At 42.7% G+C, this 21533-nt stretch overlaps 1 protein-coding gene across 1 annotated transcript in view; it reads right to left on the bottom strand.

Moving 5' to 3' along the window:
- The window catches only part of COL6A5 (collagen type VI alpha 5 chain), a 116792-nt gene that overhangs the window by 68405 nt on the left and 26854 nt on the right, over positions 1 to 21533 (bottom strand). The window contains 17 exon segments of the mRNA XM_032630446.1: positions 52 to 102; positions 1542 to 1604; positions 2906 to 2968; positions 4175 to 4237; positions 5879 to 5941; positions 6437 to 6472; positions 9645 to 9698; positions 10130 to 10195; positions 10838 to 10900; positions 12777 to 12830; positions 12921 to 12965; positions 13078 to 13104; positions 13439 to 13510; positions 15652 to 15705; positions 18120 to 18212; positions 18801 to 18943; positions 21398 to 21479. Coding sequence (XP_032486337.1) covers positions 52 to 102; positions 1542 to 1604; positions 2906 to 2968; positions 4175 to 4237; positions 5879 to 5941; positions 6437 to 6472; positions 9645 to 9698; positions 10130 to 10195; positions 10838 to 10900; positions 12777 to 12830; positions 12921 to 12965; positions 13078 to 13104; positions 13439 to 13510; positions 15652 to 15705; positions 18120 to 18212; positions 18801 to 18943; positions 21398 to 21479 — 1092 coding nt within the window.

The following is a 21533-nucleotide window of genomic DNA, read 5'->3' as shown; positions in this document are numbered from 1 at the left end:
CACCATTTAATTGATTCACCAATTAAAGAAATAATTGTTTTCCATATTTACCTTTGCTCCTTTTCGTCCCATAGGACCATAGCCCGGAATGCCATAATCACCCTGTGAATATATCAGTTCATTTCAATTTCTCAAGAGTGGAAATTAATTGTAACCTATACTGGGGAGATTATGGTGTCAGGATAAAAGCACCGGGGACTTCCAGGTGGAGGGGGCCTGATGAACTTGAACTCTGGGAATATTCATGCCATTTAGTTTTCCACACTTCCTGGTATATGCCCTGGTAATTCTTTGCTCAGCTCCACTGTGCAGACATGACAGGAGGCAGAGGGATGGTCATTTAAGACTAGTGGAGTCAGTGGCAGTTACTTGCCTGGAAAATTAGGAGCTGGTCCAAAGAACACTGGGTGAGGAATTTCCCAAAAAGGAATTGTAAACAGACAATAAACATAATGAAAAATGTTATCCTCACTAGTAACCAAAGAAATGCAATTTGAAACAGTAATGAGACATCATTTTTGGTCAGTAAAATTGCTAAAGATGGAATAAAAGAAAGTGACAATACCCATTGTTGGTGTATATGCCCTGAAGTGAGCACTCTTCCTGCACAACACAAGGGTACATACGTCCTTGGAATTTTCCTAAGGACACTTTGCAATAGAGCTCAAAGCCTTAATTAAACATGTATGTATTCCTTGAACCAGCTATGCTACTTCTAGAAATTTCTATGTAGAAATTAATTATGGTTTTATCCAAAAACTTAGTTACATACAAGAATATTCATTGCTGTGCTATTTTAAGACAGTGAAAAACTGAAAGCAAACTAAATATCCAGTAATAAGAAGTTGGTCAAGTGAACTAAGGTATATACAGTCAGTAGAATATTTTGAAGCTATTGAAAGTAACTTTGAGGGAAAAATGTAATGACATGGAAGTATGCCCATGATACATTGTTAATAGGGAAAAATAATTTTTTTCTATCTCCAGGATGTTAATAATAAATATTTCAAAATGGTGGGATTATGGGTAATTTTTCTTTCCCATTTCCCATGTTTTATGCTTAGTCAATTTTCTACAATATCTATGCCTAATATTTGTAATAAACATTATTTTTGAAAAGAAATTAATTTTTTTCCTATTTTTTTCCTATATTGACTGCTTTATGAACTGAGACTCTGGTACAGCCAGAGCAACTAGAACAGATACTCTGTTTCTTGATCCTACTACCCTCTTGTCACTCTGGAGTTTTACAAGAAGTCACCTGATTTTCAACTGACATGGCCATATAGGTTGTTAAAATACTGAGCTCATCCATTATTCTCTCTGCATTCTCCTTTCCCTCTTGCTGTTCTCCCTTTGTTTTAGCAGACAGACTAGCTATAGAATGAGTGCTTCAGGGAGCAGGAGGAATGTCCCTACGTCTTCCTAGGAGGTCCCAAAATACCTTCAGGACCCCAGGTGCTTAAGCTAATGGTGTCAGCCCCCTTCTCTTTACTGAGCCCTTGGAGCTGCTAAAGGGTAAGAGTCCTAAAACCTCATACTTGCTTTCCTTGCCGTCCAGCTTGCCCCAGTGGCCCTGGATCTCCAGGAATTCCAGGTTCTCCCTAGTGAAACAAGGAGAGCTTCAGATCAGTAAAAATCAAACCTGGCTCCCACCATAGGACATTCTGTCCACTAGTTGGGGACACTCAGCGTTCTCAGTGAGGGTTCAATGCTCAGCAAGCTAGGGAGTGTAGGAAACAAATAACAATCTTCCCAAAGGCAAGCAGGAAATACTAGCACAGTCCAAAGCTGGACCCAGTACTGCTTTCTCAGTGCTATAGAAGGACTAAAGGAGAAGAGAAAGAGTGGAAAATTTACTCCAGGGAAAGTGGATTCATTTGCTGATTTATTCACCCATCCAACAGTTATTTATTGTCCTGGAAAAGGAACAGTTGAACATGACCGATGTGGTCCTGCCCTCACCAATACTCTGGTTAGAATGAGAGACAATTAGGCAATTCTACACTGTGTGATAAAGTTCAGGGTGCTGTGGCAGTAGAGAGAAGGGGACTCTTAAGTCAGATTTGGTGGGGCAGGCAGGCTGGCTGCCTGAAGGAAGGGAGCAGGGATGCTGAGGCTTAAAGGATAAGTTGTGTGAGCTGGAAGAAGGACCGAGGGAGGAGTGAGAATGGAGGAGGAAGGCACAGTGAGAAGCCTGGGCAGGCACACAGGAGGGAGATGAGCTAGGAAGCCTTAGAATTAAACAGGGTCAAAGGGTCTTCTACGCTACTGGAAAATTTGGAGATTTTCTTAAGGGTCATCCAAAGGTAAGACCAATGACATAATCTGTGGGACTCAAATGAAATCATGGGCCCTTAACTCAAAAGCAAACTTTCCAGACTGTGATAGCAGAGCTTGAGGCCAAGTAGGGGCGCCTTCTAAGCGAGGGCCCCTGTGTGACTGAACGGGTCCCAGGCCCACGAAGCTGGCCCTGGGGGAGGGAGCTGCTGAAAGGTTTTGAGCAGGGCAGTGAGATTCTGAACAGGCCAACAGTCTGTTCTCTAACGATCTCCAATAAGGACATTTCTGAGAAGGTAGGTTGAGTTAGACCTAGAACTGCATGCATGAACAGATCTGAGTTCTGACATCCCCCATGCCCCTGGCCGACTCTACCACCAAGTGCCTTGACGCATTCAGGAAACGAGCGAGTTGAGTTTATCAGAGTTGTTTCATGATAGGTGAATAAACCTTGTCTCTCCCAGTGAAATGGGGCAGTTTCAGAGAGGAAGGAAAAGAATATTGGCAGAAAGCTGGTGAGTGGTTGATTGTGCCTGGATCATGTGAAGAATTAACATGAAAATCAAGGGGAAAAAATGGAGCTACTCTTTCCTCAGTATCTGAAATCTTAAGAGATAACACTTACCTTTTTCCCCAAAAGTCCAGGCCTTCCAACACTCCCTTTATCTCCCACTGGCCCAGGAGCACCCTGAAAGAATATAGGAAACACAGATGTTGGTGCTACAGCAATTTGTACAAAACCTGTTAGATTAGTTTTGCTTTTCTTCGTGTCATTTGTAACAATTTCTTGATGCCTCCTTAACAAGAAACCCAGCCTGAAACCAGGTGACTCGGGCTACAGTCCTGGTTAGAGGACCCCACGTCTTCATTGGCAGGGACATCGCTAGTCCAAATGGGGACATAGTGAGAAATAAAAAAGGCACTCTTGACACAACACATGTTATTTCATTAGAACAAGACATTGTGCTGTCATTGTCACTTTTGTGCTCTGTGTCATCCACACATATAACATGGGATGTCAAATGTGTTTCAGTTTCTCGATCTGCAAAGGGGCAAAACGGTCTTTCACAAATATGCTGGGAAGATAACTGAGCAAACATGGGTATCGCTTGCCTTCTAAACTCTCACTATCTGAGCTGAAAAACTGAATAGATTCAGAACATTTTTTTTTTTTTTTGCGGTACGCGGGCCTCTCACTGTTGGGGCCTCTCACTGTTGAGGCCTCTCCCGTTGCGGAGCACAGGCTCCGGACGTGCAGGCTCAGCGGCCATGGCTCACGGGCCCAGCCACTCTGTGACATGTGGAATCTTCCTGGACCAGGGCACGAACCCATGTCCCCTGCATCGGCAGGCGGGCTCTCAACAACTGCGCTACCAGGGAAGCCCAAGATTCAGAACATTTTTAATATGAATCTCTCACCATCCAAACTCTCATTACTTACTGTCAGAAACTTGGAAATCAAGTAGTTTCAGATGGTGAATTCAAAGCTGAACTTAAGAATCAAATAAATTTGGGTAGCGAGGGATCTTTGCAGAGTCCATTTCAAATATCTATAGTCAATGGAGATAGGCATGGCACCGATAATTTTTAAAAGTTAGAAAAAGCAGAATAATGTATCAGGTTTTGAAATGTTCATGAGTCAGCAAGATGTGCATTCTTCTAAAGGCTTCCTTCAGGCGGATAAAGTGGGTTTGTGCTTTCCAAGTCAAACCCCTGGGAAGGAGAAAGGCGAATGTACAAGGAATCTGAGCTGTGCTAAAGATTAGTCCCAAGTTAATCCCCAAATGAAATACTCCATACTAGATAATATAAAATAAACTCTACGTGAAGACGTCTTTGAAGCAAGAGGAAAATGAAGGTTGGAGACCATTGAGGTCCCATCTGAGTCACGCACCTGAGGTCCTTTGTGCCCCTCGTTTCCCTTCTCTCCTTTCCTGCCGCGAAGTCCATTTGACCCCTTTGGTGGTAACAAAAGAAACACAATGCAATGAAGTAAATGACAACTGACTTTCTTTTTGGGCCTCTCACTGTTGTGGCCTCTCCTGTTGTGGAGCACAGGCTCCAGGCACACAGGCTCAGCGGCCACGGCTCACGGGCCCAGCCGCTCCGCGGCATGTGGGATCTTCCCAGACCGGGGCACGAACCCGTGTCCCCTGCATCGGCAGGCAGACTCTCAACCACTGCGCCACCAGGGAAGCCCAAAAACTGACTTTCTTCATTAGTGCTTTTGAAACACCTGCACGGAAAAACATCTATCCAGCCCTTCAAGCAGCTTTAACACCGCGATTAAGCATGTCTCAGAAGAGGAGTTGAAAGGAGACCCAGACTCAGTGGAGCAGCTCTTATGAAGGAATATCCTGCCTGGGTGTAAGACCTCATCCCTCTGTGGCAGGGAGAAATGGAAAAGAGACTAAAAGGAGAAATAAAGCCCATAGAAGAAGGAAGTGAGACATAAACAATAGGCAGATGGATTCCTTTGATGGGGCAGGTTACCTGGGCCAAAGTGCATCAATGTGTAAAAGAGAAAGCAAGTTAGCACAAAAGGACATTTTAGCAGCAGATCCCTATGAGAGGAATTAAAGCATATAATTTTTTGTCATATTTCCCATCAAATGCATGGTTCTCATATGGTTCTCTCACACAGAAAGAAAAGCTAGAGGTGCTGGTATTGTTTCTCATCACCAAAGCAGCAGCTGTAAGATGTCCTGGTTGCCCAGTGCAAATGGTGGTTACAGCCCCTGGGCTGGCCTTGTTTCACAGCCTGAGCATCAAAGGGACCCTGGAGGGGCTGAAGTAATGTCACCCCTCTCCTGACAAAGTCTGTGCATGGATTTAGGTTGGTCCCATGGTTACTCATTCTAGAGGACACCAGAACCACTCAAGAGAATTCCAAATTCAGGCTTAGTATGAAGAATCTAGAACTTTCTAGAAGAAAAATGAACTCCTGGAAATGTCTTAGGATGGACACATCTATGTAGGCAGGTCCTTCCAGACAAGTTCAGGCTTAAAGTATACTCCGTCAGGTAACTATGTACCCATGTGTTGCAAGCCATTCTCTAGGATGACCCTGGCATATTTCTGACATGGAAAAGAAACAGAGATGTCCTAATTCCAGTGCCCATCTCACTAATGATATGACCAAGAAAAAATGCAGATGACTCACATAGAGCCCTATCGGTGATATTCCAGAGCACTGTCACCCCCTATAGAGTCAGCTTTGGAAGAGGTGAGTAATAGTTGCCAATTCCTAACTTTCCTTCATTGGAGTCTGCGTGCAGAACCTCACTTAAGAAAAATCAATTTGTTGATCTGGATACTGATTACTAACATAGTATTAAGGTCTCAATAATTCACTATGACTAAAAGGCAGACATGATGCCAGGTATACACAAGAGCAAGCCTTTCTTCTATCAGTGAGCTGCAAATTTTGACAGAGCAAAATCACCCACCCTCAATGGGAAATGTAGAATCCCAGAGAAATGTACCATGGAGGAGGACAGGGGCAGCTTCAAATTGTCTCCGTTATTTGTTTTTATACAGAACTACATCTTCCCATCAGAATAACAACATTATCAGTATTACAAATATTCCAACATACCTGTGAGCCTTGTAATCCTTCGGCTCCTGATGCACCTTTAAGTCCAGGGTTCCCTGGTTCCCCCTGATGGATGAGTTTTCAGTGTTAAGATTCTCTTCACATGGTTTCCATATACATTTCCTCTTCATAGTACCTAGTGCTTCAGGGCTTCAGGGCATGGTACCCAGGAACTATCTTGTCTGACTCTTGGCTCATGCCCTACTTGGCCTAGGATTGTACTCTTCCAAACTGTCTGAGAATTGAACTCCAGGTAATTTCTTACTCTAAGACAGAATTTCACTCTCTTGCAGTCAATGCCCAGGGTGTGTGAATAGCACAGCCTTCAGGGCTGCACAGGTCCCCTGTCTCTGAAGTGTCTGTGAAGGAGGCTTGCCTTAGGTCAGGCCTGTCCTGTGTCTGGCAGTCTAACTGATCCCCCAGTCAGTGGGGCTCATGTCCAGTGCTCAGTCCTTCCTACAGCAGCCGCATCAAACGTTAACTCATTGGCAGTACCATCTGCCTGTGGGACATCTCCTTGGCCTCACCTCCCACAGAGGACGTGGAGGAAAGGATACTCACCGAGGCACCCTGGATCCCCCTCTGGCCTTCTCTTTCCTGGATCAGAAAAGACAAACTGTTAGTGTGTGAGTGTCTGGATGGAGACTCCTTAGAGGCAACCCGACCTGTCTTGTCCCTGACAGACAGAGTAACGAGCAGCTCGCAGAAATGGTTTCCCTGAATCGCTCTCCAAAGACAAGTTTACACACTGGGCATTTAATTACCAACTAACATTTGGAGGATTGATCGCAAACCAATCCAAAATTCATTACAGACCTAGCTCCAGTCTGACAACCCTGACAATTATCCGGGAGGCTGTCTGGAGAATGAAATCATCCTGAAGCACCTGTCTGATACCTCCCCTCTCCAGCAAATCCTACAAAGTACTGTCTGCTGATCAGAGGTTTCCTGCGTGAGAACAAGCTGTGCCATATCCATCTCTCTCTGTCCTGGGTCCCTGATCGTATCTTAGGGGGGAGTACAAACTCGTTATACACAGTGCTTCCCATGAGCCCACTGGGGTTAGACTCCATGGAATTCTCCAAGGAGGAAATGGCTGATGGGGTCAGGTCAGCTCTGTGCTGGTCCAAATGCCACCAGAAAAGCTGGTCTGAAGCTAAAATCTGTCAGCACCTCTCCAGAAGCTACCTCAAATTGCCAGTGCAGGCTCTCCACCTAGTGGCTGTCTCTGCTTTCCAGAGGGTAGCCAAGCGGGAAGAAGATCCAAGCCCCAGATCCTAACTTTCTCCCTAAATAGCAATGGTGAGTCTACTCTCACCCCTTACCTCCCACCTCTGCCTCGTTGAGAGAGCCGCAGAACACCTCATCCATTGATCTACTTGGTGTAGTGATAAACAACTATGATTATTTTATGTACAAAACAAATACTTAAAACGTTTTCCTACGTTCACTTGGAAAGGTAGCCATGGAAATGATTTCAGAGCAGCTGTTTTCTTTCAACTGCCCAGCTTCTGAACCTCCTTAGAATAAAACACCTGACCAAATATCACCTCCACCAGTTTGGCTGATGATTAGAATTCTTCCACGGAGGTTCTACCCCTCGATTCAGGTACTCTTTGCTTTTAAAGTGCAAATACCCTTTGGGAGAAGTTACCCATTGTAACTTGTCAGCCGTTTGTACATTGATGTGACTCACAGAACTCTTGACAGATGAAAGAAGAGCAGAAACAGTACAGTTTGAAGCCACTGTTTCCATGATGTCATAATTCTGTCTACATTAAAAACCAAGGACAAAATAGCATTCCTATTTTAGTAGCACAATGGTTAGGGACGTGTCATCAGAAGTCAGACAGCCTTGAGCTCACCCCTGCCCTGTAAAGCCTGGGTGGCACAGAGCAATTGCACAATAGGTCTAAGCCTGGCTGATTAGGAGTGAGACTCCCTGGGTTCAAACCCCAGCTCTACCATTTACCTATCCTGATCCTGGGCAACTTGTCCAAGGTTTCTTGCTTTTTCTCATCTGTAAAATGGATATAATAATAGTATCTACCTGATAGATTTGTTATGAGGATTAAACAAAGTAATATTTGAAAGTGATTTGATTGGGACCTGGCACAAAATATGTGCTCTAGAAGTATAAATACTATTATTTATATGTATTCCTTGTGCCTAACAGGCCAAAGGCAATGGGCCTGGAACATGGTTTGAAATGCTCTGGTTCTTAGTACATGGATCCGTTGCTTTGTCAATAGCTGGGGCAACAATTAATTTACACAGGTTGAAATTCTGTCATGTGGGAGGAGATGTCTTAGGTTTGCTTGTGTTTTTAGAATTTGTCATCCATTTAAGATCCTCTGACCATCATAGAGAATTCTAGCCTTCACTGGAAAGGTGAAGGAGGGGGTAGAAAAGCCATTGTTTTATATCCATCCATATTGATTTGTTTAATTACAAAGGAGGAGATGGGCAGGAAAGTGGGTGAGGATGGGGGAGGGAGGCTGAGAGCCTCCTGTGCATGGAGTGACTTAAAGTCATTCGCTGGTTTGTCCAAGTAATAATCCCCTACCCCACCCCACTCCTTTTTAAAAAGTGCCTGATGGATGATGACAGCTATAAAGCTATTTCAAACTAAAAGTATTTTCTCTTAAACCAACAAAGCTACATATTTATCTTTAAAATTTATAGCATTTAGTTCATCTTGCTGCTCTCCTACTTCCTCTGATTAATTTTAATTCTCTTCTATGGAGAGGTGGGCAAAGTCCCAAAGAATTTCACCAGAAGCACTGGGAGGCCTAAGTCATCCAACTGCAGACCCTTTCCCTTAAGAACTATGAGTCAAGATAAACAAAGGCAAGAGGAACCAAAACATTCATCCACTATCTCTCCCAGAGGGGGAGGCAATCAGCCACAGCTTTCAAAGTGGAGAGAAGATTCCAAGTTTGTGACAGAAAAGGAAGCCATGTATTTTCAGTGTCCTCGTGAACAAAACTCAGGGCCAAATCTACATTTGGGCATTATTCTCTTTTGATGATCTCCGTTCTGAGTGCATGATGAAAGGGTTTCTAACACATTGTAAATATCCTCTCTAACTTTGGTAGTCCACAAAGGGAAAGGTGATTTCTTGGTTGTTCCTTAAAAAGAAGCAGAAATCCAACATTTCTGTTTCAGGCTTAATATCACATGGGATGCTGTAAAATTACCAGAGCATCTTCAGGTTGCCACTGGTTTGACCCTAATTGCCAATGTTTTGGTTTATTCAGGAAGAATTTATCTGTAATTCTTCTTTCCCTTTGGTGACATATGAGGAGGAAGAGAGCACATTTACCTATTTCTTAATATTCTACAGAAGCTCAAATATGCTAAGCTACCGGAGGAAGGTTTTTATGTGAAAACCACTGGCTCTCTTCAAAGACATTTAAAAGTCTCTGGAAGGTGGAAAGGGAAAGGCAGACTGTCACAGTGGTTCTCAATCAGGGGCAATTTGCCTCACCACCGCATCCCCATTACCCCCGACTGACATTTGGCAAGATCTGCAGGCATTTTTGGACCTCACAACTGGGGAGGAGTGGGTGCTACTGACCAGGGATGCTGCAAAACATCCTATAATGCACAGGCTAGCCCGTCACAACAAAGAATTACCTGGCCCCAAAAGACAACAGTGTCAGTGTATCTGCCCTGGATCAGCTAACTGCAGCGACACATATTCTGAATGCCTCTTGGCATCTCCGGGTGATAAGGAGGGGAAATAAACGTCCACGGAAATACTTACACTGCTCCCTCTGGAACCAGGACTGCCTTGTGTCCCTTTCGGGCCGGTTCTACCCTAGAAACACAATTGTTCCCCCAAGATCATAAGGCAAAAGATTCTGAGTAAATGGCAAAGACATCAGCATAAAAATCTCAAGCACTATTAAAAAGAACAAATGTGTCATGCCAGAATGTTTCTGCATATTAACCCTATTGGGTATATATCCATTAAAGAGGAAAATGGTATAGCAACACGCACTGCTAATGACCAATTTCCCCATATAATAATATCACCTGCTAGAAACTTAATAACTTTGCCGATTGAGGGGTAACCTACTACAGGCATACCTTATTTTAAGAAAATAAGGCTCTCTTAAATGGGAAATTAGGGGTGATTGTTCAGTTAGAAAAACTGTTATGTATTTGTCTAAATAATTTAGACTTTAGGAAAGCCTCAGCTCGATAACAGAATTAATCAACTCATATATGTAAAATAGATCCAGTTACTTGTCTTCCTTGTGTTCCTTTGGAGCCCTTTTGTCCTTTGATGTTATCGCTTTGTCCTGGATTACCCTAGGGGAAGATTTAAATAAAAAGTACTTTAGAATCAAGAAATATCAGCTTTTTTTTTTCTCTCAAAATGGTACAATATTAAGAACTAAACTAATTTGGGTTAAGTAACGAGAGGTGTGAGAAAATTCTCCATATTTGAAACTCACGAATTAAAAAAAAAAAAAGAAACAATATTTCTCCAAGTCTGAAGGAGGCTTAGTGATAAATGAAGAATTAAAAGAGTGCTTGCTGAAGCTATGGCAATTTTCCCTTCTCTGTACTGGCAGCTTCACTGATGCATTCATCCAAACATGCTTATGCCAGTCTCTCAAAGGTGTAGTAAGAGTCCCCTATAATCGAATCTTCAAATAGGGAATCAATAATGTTAGAAACCCAATAAGCAAAATTATGGAAATTTCATTCCCAAAGGAACTTGAAAGTCTCAAGATACATAAGGATGAATTAGATGGAATTTTAGTTCCCATCTCTGAATTTTTGACATAATCAGCCCAAATCAGATGCAGGTTTTCCCCAAACCAATAAGCCTCAGTCAACACCTACCACCCCTTCCCAAGACATGCCTTTGCCTACAGGTTAGCAGGAGACACAAGAAGTGTGGAGTAAACTACACAATTAAGAGCCACTTGGGCCCCAGTAACTTACAGGATCCCCTGGGAAGCCCTTCTGCCCATATCCCCCAGGAGGGCCTCTGGAACCTGGGCTGCCCTGAAAAAAATAAAATGAGCTTCTGAGTTAGCTTGTAGGAGAGTGTTAAAATGTCAAGGGTCGTGGCGTTTGGAGGGGAGAAAATCAATCAGACAAAATGATCCATGTTCCTCTATCCCAGCCAGATTCCCTTTGACCTCTCAAGCAGTACAATGTCCAGGTTTAAGCCTATAGTCAGGATTATTTATAAAAAGGCTGGGAAAAGGGAAAACTTCTCATGGTCTAGCAGAGTACTGCCCAGCAGAACTTTCTGCAGAGATGGAAATGTTCTCCATCTGCACTGTCCAATATGGTAACCACTGGCCATTGTTGGCTGTCGAGCACACGAAATGCAGCTAATACAACTGAGAGCAGAATTTTTCATTTTAGTTAATTTGAATTTAATTAGTCACATATTGCTAGTGGGTATCGTATTGGACATCCCAGCCAGCCTAGCAACTTCTGACATCTGTAATTAAATTGTCCACTGGAAACCACCACTGGGATGTTCCATTGTCATCTCAAACTCAACTGTTCCCAACTAAACTTGCCCAAGCTGGGATCCTTGCAGGCATTTTGACTGGCTTCTCATTCCCTGCTTCTTTGGTTACCTGGAGATCTGATATCCCGGAGTCAGAACTAGGGTGAGACAAACAAGGTACCTAGGGTGCAAAATTTAGGCAGGTACTCACACTTTGCTTCACTCTGAGAATGAGTGCTTCCTTAAATTTTGCACACTAGGTCCTCACTCCAGCCTGGACCCTGTTACAACCTTCATGGGTCTTGTGTCTCTTGCTTTACTTGAAGGCTTCATCACTTCTCACCTTGATTATTACAGATCTGCCTCTCATATTTGCCTTGCATCTATGTCATCCCCAATGCATCCTCCACACTACTGTCACGGAATATTTCTAAAATGCAAATTCGATTGTGACCCCCCTACTTACAATTTTTCTAACGCTCCCCATTCCTTAATGGCTAAAATCCAGACTCCTCCTCCATGGCTCACCAGTACCTTCACCAGCTCTTCCCACCCGCTCTTGAACCTCACCTCCCTCCACCTGTACCCTAAAGCTCACACCAAGCAGAACAACTTGCAGGGTCCCCAAGCCTCCAGGTCTTTGCTTATGCTATTCCCTCTGTCTGGACTGCCATTTCTCCACGTCTTACTGATTCCTATCCATCTTCAGCTCAGGGATCATTTCCTCCAGGAAGGTTTCCTGCACTCACTCCCCACCCTGCAGAGTTAGGTGCCCTTCTCTGGCTCCCCACCTAGTTTACCTATAACATGACCCCCAACCACATACTGTGTCATCATTAGCTATTGATATGTCTGTCTCTCCAACTACACTAGGGGATCCTTGAAGACAAGGACAGTGTGGTTCATCTCTGAGTCGTTAGCACATAACTCAGTGCCTGACACATGCCAGGTATTCAGAAGTATTTGATAAATAAGTGAATCAGAACATAAAAGGAGAGCCGCTTGAAACCAAGGAGGCACACATTAATGAGTGTCAAAATGAATTGAAAATAAAAAAGTTTTTCTCTGTGATTTGCTACACCAAGGCCACCAAAATAATTTTGTCTCTTTCTCTTGCTTTTTATTTTTTTCTGATACAATAAAGAGAAGAAGTAAGCTGCTAACAGGCAAATGTATTCATTTGCAGACTTCTGAAAAACATGCTCATAGAATATCCTTGCAAGTCTTGAATCTTTCTAGCTGGAAATTCTTGAAAACTGCATAGTTACCCACTTGCCCCAAATGGGGATGTAGCATCTATTCCGTGGTAATAGGCTTCATTACTGTCAACTTTATTCCTCATAACCTGTGACACACAACAATGAAGACTATCTCTAACACCAAATTCTCCTTCTTTGATGTACTGAAAAGTGTTACCTGGGACCCTGGATCACCCTTTTCTCCCTTTTTCCCAGGAAGTCCATGAAAGCCCTAAAAGAAGACAAGGCAAACAAAATTCCCATTAAAGAAATACATAAACCTCATGACGATTTTATGGTACTTGAGGAAAAATGGCTTTACCTCTTCCCCATAGAGTCCATCAATCCCATCGTCTCCATGTTCTCCCTGAAAGACAAAGATGGGCAGCAATCAGGTCAAGGGAGATCTCTGCCACGTGCTTATCAGTAAACTAAGCCCATTAGGAAGTGAAATTTGACTGAAGAAGTAACTACAGTACCTTATATCCATCAAATCCTTTGGCTCCCTGTAAAAGATTAAATATCTCTCACTGGCATGTCAAGGAGAATGTGGATACACAGCCTATTGGGGCAGGAAGGGGCTGCCTCCGTTAAGAGAGTGATTTTTGTATTTCTTTAGTAGCTTCTGGGTTTCCAACCACAAAGAGGTTACAGGTGGAATTTAATAATGCTCAAATTTTCTTGGGATGATTAAATAGACTTACTCTGCAGAAGAGGAAACTAACATGTAATTGGAGAAAGGGAAAGTGGGAGGGGGGATGGAAGAGAGATCACAGAAGAGGGAGGGGATGGAGGAGAGACGGAGAGGATGCCATAGAGAATTTAAAATACAATACTTACCTTTTGACCCCGCTCCCCTAGACATCCTTCAATCCCTCTATTTCCTTGGGGTCCAGTGTCTCCTTGCCTTCCCTAAGAAAAGGTACCCAAACAGGTATCCAAAGTGACTCTTCTGCCAGAAGCTGCCAGCAGTTTACTTTTCAAGAGTGAAGCCAGAGCAGCTGGACACTCTGAGCTCTAGACAAAGCAAACTCTCCTGCAAATTCATTAATTAACTCTGGTTTTCCCTTCCATTCAAGCATTTTCCCTTCAGGGCTTTCCTACAGATCCAAGATCACACGAAGGTGCGGGATGGGCTCAGTTGCTTCCCTGCCCTTATCAGAAAGCACAGCCAAAGGTTTAAAGTCACTTCACTTTGCAGCCACATTCCCAATGCTCCACTGATACATCTTGGCCCTAACATCTTGCCCAGGCCCTAATGCTGGCCTGAAAAACTCAAAATTGCTCACGGCAGAGAAGCAAGTTTGTGTCAGGGGACCAGAACTGAGCAGAAGCAGTTGATAGGAAATGACATTGCCCCAAGCCAGCGCTCACGGGAAGGACCACCAGGTTAAAGGTCCCCAAAGTTAGATCATCCACACAGGGAAGAGCACTCAAGGTCAATGACATGTGCCTCTCCCGTTAGTCTGCCTTCTCCCAGGAAATATTTAAATACAGGTAAGGGCTACAATAAAAGAGTCTCAAGAGAAGAACAATGTTGTGTTTCCTGAGAGCAGGAACCCCCAACTGTCTCTTCTCCCGTTGTGTCCCTGGTGCCTGGCTCAGATCTGGGTGCACAGAAGGTGCTAATGGTTGGCTGTGTGGATAAATACTCATCTAGCAATTAACTTAGTTCTTTCTTTCCTGGTAGGTGAGGGGAGAGGTGATTTTCCTTTTGCTGCTTTGCTTTCTTTATTCTGAGGATTGTTCCCAGTAAAAGCAGGAGGCCTCACCTATGGCCACAGTTGCTGAGAGCCAGCTGTGGGCTCACAGTCAGGCATTGGGTGACACTTCCCCTCACTCAAACCCTAGCTGGCTCAGTAGGCTCCATGACCCCTCTGCAGGTACAGGGTGGGTAAATTACAGTCTTAGAGGAATTTATAAGTCTTTACAGGAGGAAACTGAGGGTCAAGAAGTTACATATCTTGTTAAGGTTTCACGTCTAGATCAGCCCTTGACTGTCTGATTTGGGACAGTCAATAAATAAAATACATTTATTTACATTTATTTATTTATTTATTTTCAGATCTCAAAAATGATTTTATTATTCTTTTTCTTGAATTTTAGAATTTTATTTATTTTTTTATACAGCAGGTTCTTATTAGTTATCCATTTTATACATATTAGTGTATATATGTCAATGCTAATCTAGGAGCCTATATATATATATATATATATATATATATATATATATATATATATATATTTCTTTTTTGGTACACGGACCTCTCACTGTCGTGGCCTCTCCCGTTGCGGAGCACAGGCTCCAGATGCACAGGCTCAGCGGCCATGGCTCACAGGCCCAGCAGCTCCGCAGCATGTGGGATCTTCCCGGACCGGGGCACGAACCCGTGTCCCCTGCACTGGCAGGCGGACTCTCAACCACTGTGCAACCAGGGAAGCCCTGAGAGCCTATACTTTTAATCACAAATTGCTGTGCAGATAAGGATTCTAAGGGGATGGAGATGCAGGCTGGATGTCTCCTAAGCTTTTCTTATCCCAATGGAGCCACCTAAGTGGTTTCAGTTCCTCCAAATCCATTTTTATAATTTGGTGAACCAAGTGAGAGTTCTGGTTTGGGGGCCAAAGATTGAGATTCGAAAACCACATGTGGCTTGGAACCACAACACCATGTTTAGGGGGTGCTTTGCCGGCTTCTATTTCCATGTCCGAAGCACTGGGCTGCAGGTCCAGAGAGAGCCCCTTGCAAATAATCCAGCTTCACCCTGCGCAGGGGCAGGAAAGAGGATGCCCAGCTCCCTGCCACCCACAAAACTGTGCCAGGCAAAATGTAGGTGAGCCTGCTCCCTCCTTCTCCCAAAAAGTAGGTTTAGCAAGTGCCTCATGATTAAGACAAGGAAAAGGAAAAAAAAAGAAAAGCAACCCATTCCCCCTCCCCCCAAACTACAAAAAATATATAAACAAAACCCCATTATCCCTTCTGGAAAATAAAGCTTCTTTTATGAAAAAAGGAAATCAGTAAGTATGGTGGGCAGTGGGTCACAAAAACTTACAGGGTCTCCTTCCTCTCCTCTGTGTCCTCTGCTGCCTTTCAAACCTGAAAGACCCTGGGAGAAAAGAGAGAAAATTCAATCTTAGTCATCTTCCATCAACTCAAACTTGGTACATTAGGCAAGACCCTCCCTCCAACCTGGTTGTGGTTTTTGCAGGTGTGGCTGTGAGTGTGAAGAGAGTCGGACAAGTTCTAGGGCTGGCTTTTGTCCTTGTTATTGGCTCTGAAGCCCTCTGCAGAGGTGGCCTCCTGATACCTACAGGAGGCTGAGTTTGGAACCCAGTGCAGCTCAGGGCTTCAGGGTCAGCCCTGTGCCAGGGGGGGTTGCATGGAGGACAGTGGTGGCCACCGGGACCCTTTCAGCAGGCAAATTGATAACATTTCCAAAGAGATCATTTTACTTTCTTCTGCTTTTTTGAGAGCTTAAAAAAGAATAAGCCCTTCAACAACAAGGTTACACATATTTAAGTTGCTATCATCTCTCCTTCTGTGTTTAACTGCCTCGTGGTTTATTTTTGGCAAGGATTTCCTTTAAGGTTTGCTTTCCTCACCCTCTAACACAGGTCCGCACTGTCTGCTCAGTATACTGGGGAGTTTTGCTCTTGGAATAGAATTCTAGTACCAAGCAACATAATAAGAGACGAAACTGTGCTAAACAAAACACTGTAACTTAGTAAAAAGTCAAGGGGAGGGATAAATTAGGAGTTTGGGATTAACATATACACACTACTGTGTATAAAGCAGATAAACAACAAGGACCTAAAGGGAGGTCCTTGATCAATTATCCTTTCACAAGGATGGACAATGCAGCACTGAGGAGCAAGAATTGTGTTTGAGTTCTTAAAATAAAATAGCCCAGGCTCCTTTTCATTGTGATATCTAAAATGCATTTAAAAAGTGCATAAAAGTAAATAAAATATAAAGGTACAGCTTAATTATTATGAAGTGAACATCTGTGTCATCACCGCCCAGGCCAAGAAATAGGACATGGCTGGTACCCAGACACAGCAGCTACCCCAGTCACAAACAACTCCTCACTCCTCCCCTGGGAACACACTCCTGCTTTTATGATAATATTTCCTGGACTTAAAAAAAAAATACTTCACTACTTAATCATTCATCCCTAGACACTATGGGTTAGTTTTGTCTCTTTTCAAACTTTTTGTAAATGAAATCATACCATACGTACTTTTCTGTGTTTTGCTTTTTTTGCCCATTATTGTGTTTGTAAAATTTATCCCTGTTGTTATGTGTAGCTGTAGTTCATTCACTTTCACTACCTTAGAGCATTCTACTGAATGAAAATACCACGATATATTTATCTATGTTATTGCTGTGTAATTGACCTTTCATAATCTTTTTTTAAGGGCTATTAATCTGCAGTGCTATGTTCTTTTTGAAGTTCAATCACGTATTATTGCTGATGAAGCACAACTTTCCCCACCATTTCTAACACCTCTTGACACCTTTCAAACTGTCTAATGTGCAAAAGTGTAAACTGCAAAGCCAAGGAGCAACAACACCAAGGATACATAAGAGAAAAGGGAATCATTCTTAATAGTAGCAACAAAAGTGAGCCTTCTGAACCCTCCTACACGGTTGATGGGAATGTAAATTGGTGCAGCCACTATGGAAAACTGCATGGAGGTTCCTCAAAAAACTAAAAATAGAGTTGCCATATGATTCTGCAATCTCACTCCTGGGCATATATTTGAAAATACTCTAATTCAAAAAGACACATGCACCCCAATGTTCACAGCAGTACTATTCACAATAGCCAAGACATGGAAGCAACCTAAAAGCCCACCAACAGAGGAGTGGATAAAGAATATGTGGTATATTTATACAATGGAACATTACTCAGCCATAAAAAATGAAATAATGCCATTTGCAGCAACATGGACGGACCCAGAGATTATCAGACCAAGTGAAGTAACTCAAAGACAAATATCATATAATATCACTTATACATGGAATCTAAGAAATGATACATATGAACTTATTTACAAAACAGAAATAGACTCAGACATAGAAAACAAACTTATACTACCAAAGGGGAAGGAGGGAAGGGATAAATTAAGAGTTTGGGATTAGCTTATACACACTACTCTGTATAACACAGAGAAACAACAAGGTCCTACTATATAGTACAGGGAACTATATTCAATATCCCATGAAAAACCATAATAGAAAAGAATATGAAAAAGAATGTGTATATATGTATAACTGAATCACTTTGCTGTATTGTAGAAATTAACACAACATTGTAAATTAATACTTCAATAAAATATATATTTTTAAAAATGTGAGCCCTTCTGATCTGGCTCCTACACCATAGAAGTCACACAAATGGCCCAAAGTAATTACATCAGTATCAAGCAAAGGTTGCAAACCCAACTACTCAATCTCAGCTCCACCTACACCAAATCAAAGCCCATTAGATAAAAGCATGTCACAACTTAATGGCACCTTTAAGCCTTTTGGTCCTGGGATCCCTTGAGGTCCTGGAGTCTGTGAACATTTGCAAAACGTACAGCAGCAAGTCCTCTCTGCAATGTTTCCCTGGGAAAAAGAAAAAATGAGTGAGCAACTATGGTGAGGAACTTCATCACATAAGAACTGAATTGACATAAATCATAATTCACCACCTACAGCCTGTCCTCTCTCATTGGGTGAGGGGCTGCGGAGAATAAGAGGTGCTTTTTGACTTAATCCTGAAGAGAGAGCACCAGATCAGCAACTGCACTGGCGACATACCTTTTCCAAGGAAATGACCTCTATTTATAGAAGAGGCACTCACTACACAGATGGCCACAGGCCAAGTGTGCACAAGACTGGTTGGTTCCTAGTTGACAGCTTTTGTCTCCTGGGATTTCTGCAGCATAAACTGTTGGGGCTTTTGATTTGATTAGGGGTTGGTTGGATTTTAGCTTCCTCTGCATTCATTTGGCGAGATGACAAGGGATGAAAGGGCATGGCGAAGCAAAAAACAATGCTCTGGGCTTTCACAATTTTTCATATGCTAAAGACCATGTAACTGAATTTAGGGCAAACGAGGGAATCTTTGGGAATACTCATCAGGATTCCAATTCCAATTCCAATGTTCCCAGGGCATTTTGAATAATATTTTTTTTTTCTTCAGCAACTCACCAGATACTGTGATAACATATTGCCCAATTCTTTCATTCCAATGGTCAGGTGATTCCTGTAATCAAATCCTTTTCCAAATTCAAAGCTGGAAAACTCATCATGAGAGGTTGAGTTTAGGGAAACCACCAGCAAAGCGTCAAGTCCTAGGCAGTAAATACAACAGATATAAAACCCCAGGAATTGTACACAAAAAAGAAGGAAAGCCCATCTTATTTCCATTCAGTGAACATGAATGAAAGAATCAAAAAGGGGTGAAAAATAAGAGAAAGGAGTGTTCTTGATACTGAAGAACCCAACAGCTCTTTGTCTGCATCTTCAGTACACACATGAGGCAATGTTTCCTGACCTCAGCCTGAAATCTAAGAAATCTTACAGAAAAACACTAGCAGAAAACTGTGTTTAATTCCTTACCACCAATCTTAATGCAGTTCTGGGGCATTTGAAAGCAATTTTTTAAGAAAGGATATTGTTCATCTTCACAGTTCTTCTGAATTTTTTTTTAACATGGTAGTTAGTAACTTTTTTAAATTTATTTTTTACACCATTTTAAAAAATTGAAGTATAGTTAGTTTACAATGTTGTGTTAGTTTCAGGGGCACAGCAGAGTCATTCAGTTATATATATTTTTTTCCATTATAGGCTATTATAAGATATTGAATATAGATCAATATCTGTGCTATATAGTAAGTCCTTGTTGCTCATCTATTTTATACATAGTTGTATGTATGTGTTAATCTCAAACTCCTAATTTATCTCCCCCACCACTATCCCCTTTGATAACCATAAGTTTGTTTTCTATGTCTGTGAGTCTATTTGTGTTTTGTAAATAAGTTCATTTGTATCATTTTTTTAGATTCTGCATAAAAGTGATATCATATGATATTTGTATTTCTCTGTCTGATCTCCTTCACTTAGTATGATAATCTCCAGGTCCATCCATGTTGCTGCAAATGGCATTATTTCATTCTTTTTTGTGGCTGAGTAATATTCCACTGCATATATATACCACATCTTCTTTATCCATTCATCTGTTGATGGACATTTAGGTTGTTTCCATGTCTTGGCTATTGTAAATAGTGCTGCTGTGAACTATGAATTTTTCTGAATGTAAATTAATTACAAAATTTGTAAATAGAATGTAAATAGCTCTTAAATCATCTCCACTGCCAAACACCTTGGCAGCTGGGTGGGCCCTGGAAGCTTGAGGAATGCCCAGGGTGATTCCAGTCTCAACTGAACTCCTGGCCATACCCAGGAATTCATTTATTCATTTATTCACCCATTCACTCACTCATTAATTCATTCGCTGGTCCATTTACTCTTTCTCTCCTTTCATTAAACAAATATTTGCTTATTAGGAGCCTATTATGTATTAATAATTGTACCAGGGAGAGGGTCAGGATGCTACAAAAGTCTGAAGAAGAAGCTCCTAACTCGGTTTTGGAAGGTCACACAAGGTTTCTGCGAAGAACTGATGTCTAGACTGATCCTAAAGGATGAATGGAAGTTGGTCAAGGGAAAGAACCAGAGAAGGGAGGTGGTGAGAAGAACTTGGGGGAAGCTGAGAGTGGGGAGAGTCCCAGGCAGAAGGAAAGAGGACATGCAAGGGTGAGGAGGGTGCGGTTGAAAAGGACATTGGAGGGAGAATGGAAAAAGTTCTGATGCTGGAACAGAGTGTGAGCAGCCATGTAAAGCTGAGTGGGAAGTGGGGCCAGATCCTGTAAAGCCTCACAGGCCATATGAAGGAATTTGATATTCTAAGAACAGTGGGAATGTATAGTAGGGATTCAAGAAGGGAAGGTGACACAACCAGGACATTTATGGCCCCTGGGAGTTTCCATGGAAGCTGAACACTGGAAACCACAAGGGCTACACCAAGGAAGCCTCCGATAACATGCCCCACCTGCCGGTCACCTGCCTGCCTCCTGTCTCTGTATGTGACTCTCCGCTTCTGCACTTAGCTCCCAGCTCTTCTGAAACTGTGACATGGACAGGGGAGGTATGGTGAGAAGTGCTTTTCAAAATCCATGTTGCAATCTTTCCCATGGAAAATCAGACACAGTAGGAAGTGTCTTAGGTTCCCTAGAAGCAGAATCTGAGACAGGAATCTGTGTGTAAGTGGCTTACAGAGGGTGAGAGAGAAGCAGGAAAGGGAAGGGGAGGTTGTGAGCAAGGATGTGTCTCAGTAAAGTCCTCACCTGGGTCTGATTCCTGAGGGTCCCTGGAGTGTAGGCTATACCAGAGTTGACCCACTTCAACCAAGAGTGTTGGGTTTCTGTATCCCTCTGCAATAATTATCCCTACTCCCATCCCTCAGGTGGGATGTGTGACCCCAACCCCCATTCCAAGCATCAGGTCACTGTTGGGTTCAGCCAAGGGCACACATCTATAGAAGGTCACAGGTATAAGAACTTGGCTGTAGCTTTTGCAGCATTTGGGGGATAAGTGGGCAGCTGGTCAAGGGGGTCTGGGCAGGACACCAGCAGCAGTTGCTTCAAGTGGCCAGGCAAATCCCAAGTTCCAGAGCTCCCTAGTAGGTACAGATTTGTTCAGCAGATTCCATGCTTCATCATTTACTTTTTCAATTTCAACTTTACCTGCTTCCCTGAGCCTGTCCGATGTATCTTCAAGCATTATTTTGCTTTCACCCCCAAGACCATCTGAAAAGATGAGTAATACCTAGAGAAAGAGGAAAGCATAGAATGGGATGACATGAGAACAAAACATATAACT

The sequence above is a fragment of the Phocoena sinus genome, chromosome 4 (assembly GCF_008692025.1).
Source record: "Phocoena sinus isolate mPhoSin1 chromosome 4, mPhoSin1.pri, whole genome shotgun sequence".
Lineage (NCBI taxonomy): Eukaryota > Metazoa > Chordata > Mammalia > Artiodactyla > Phocoenidae > Phocoena > Phocoena sinus.
Note: the sequence above shows the minus strand (reverse complement) of the source record. Positions and strands in the feature narration are given on the sequence as shown.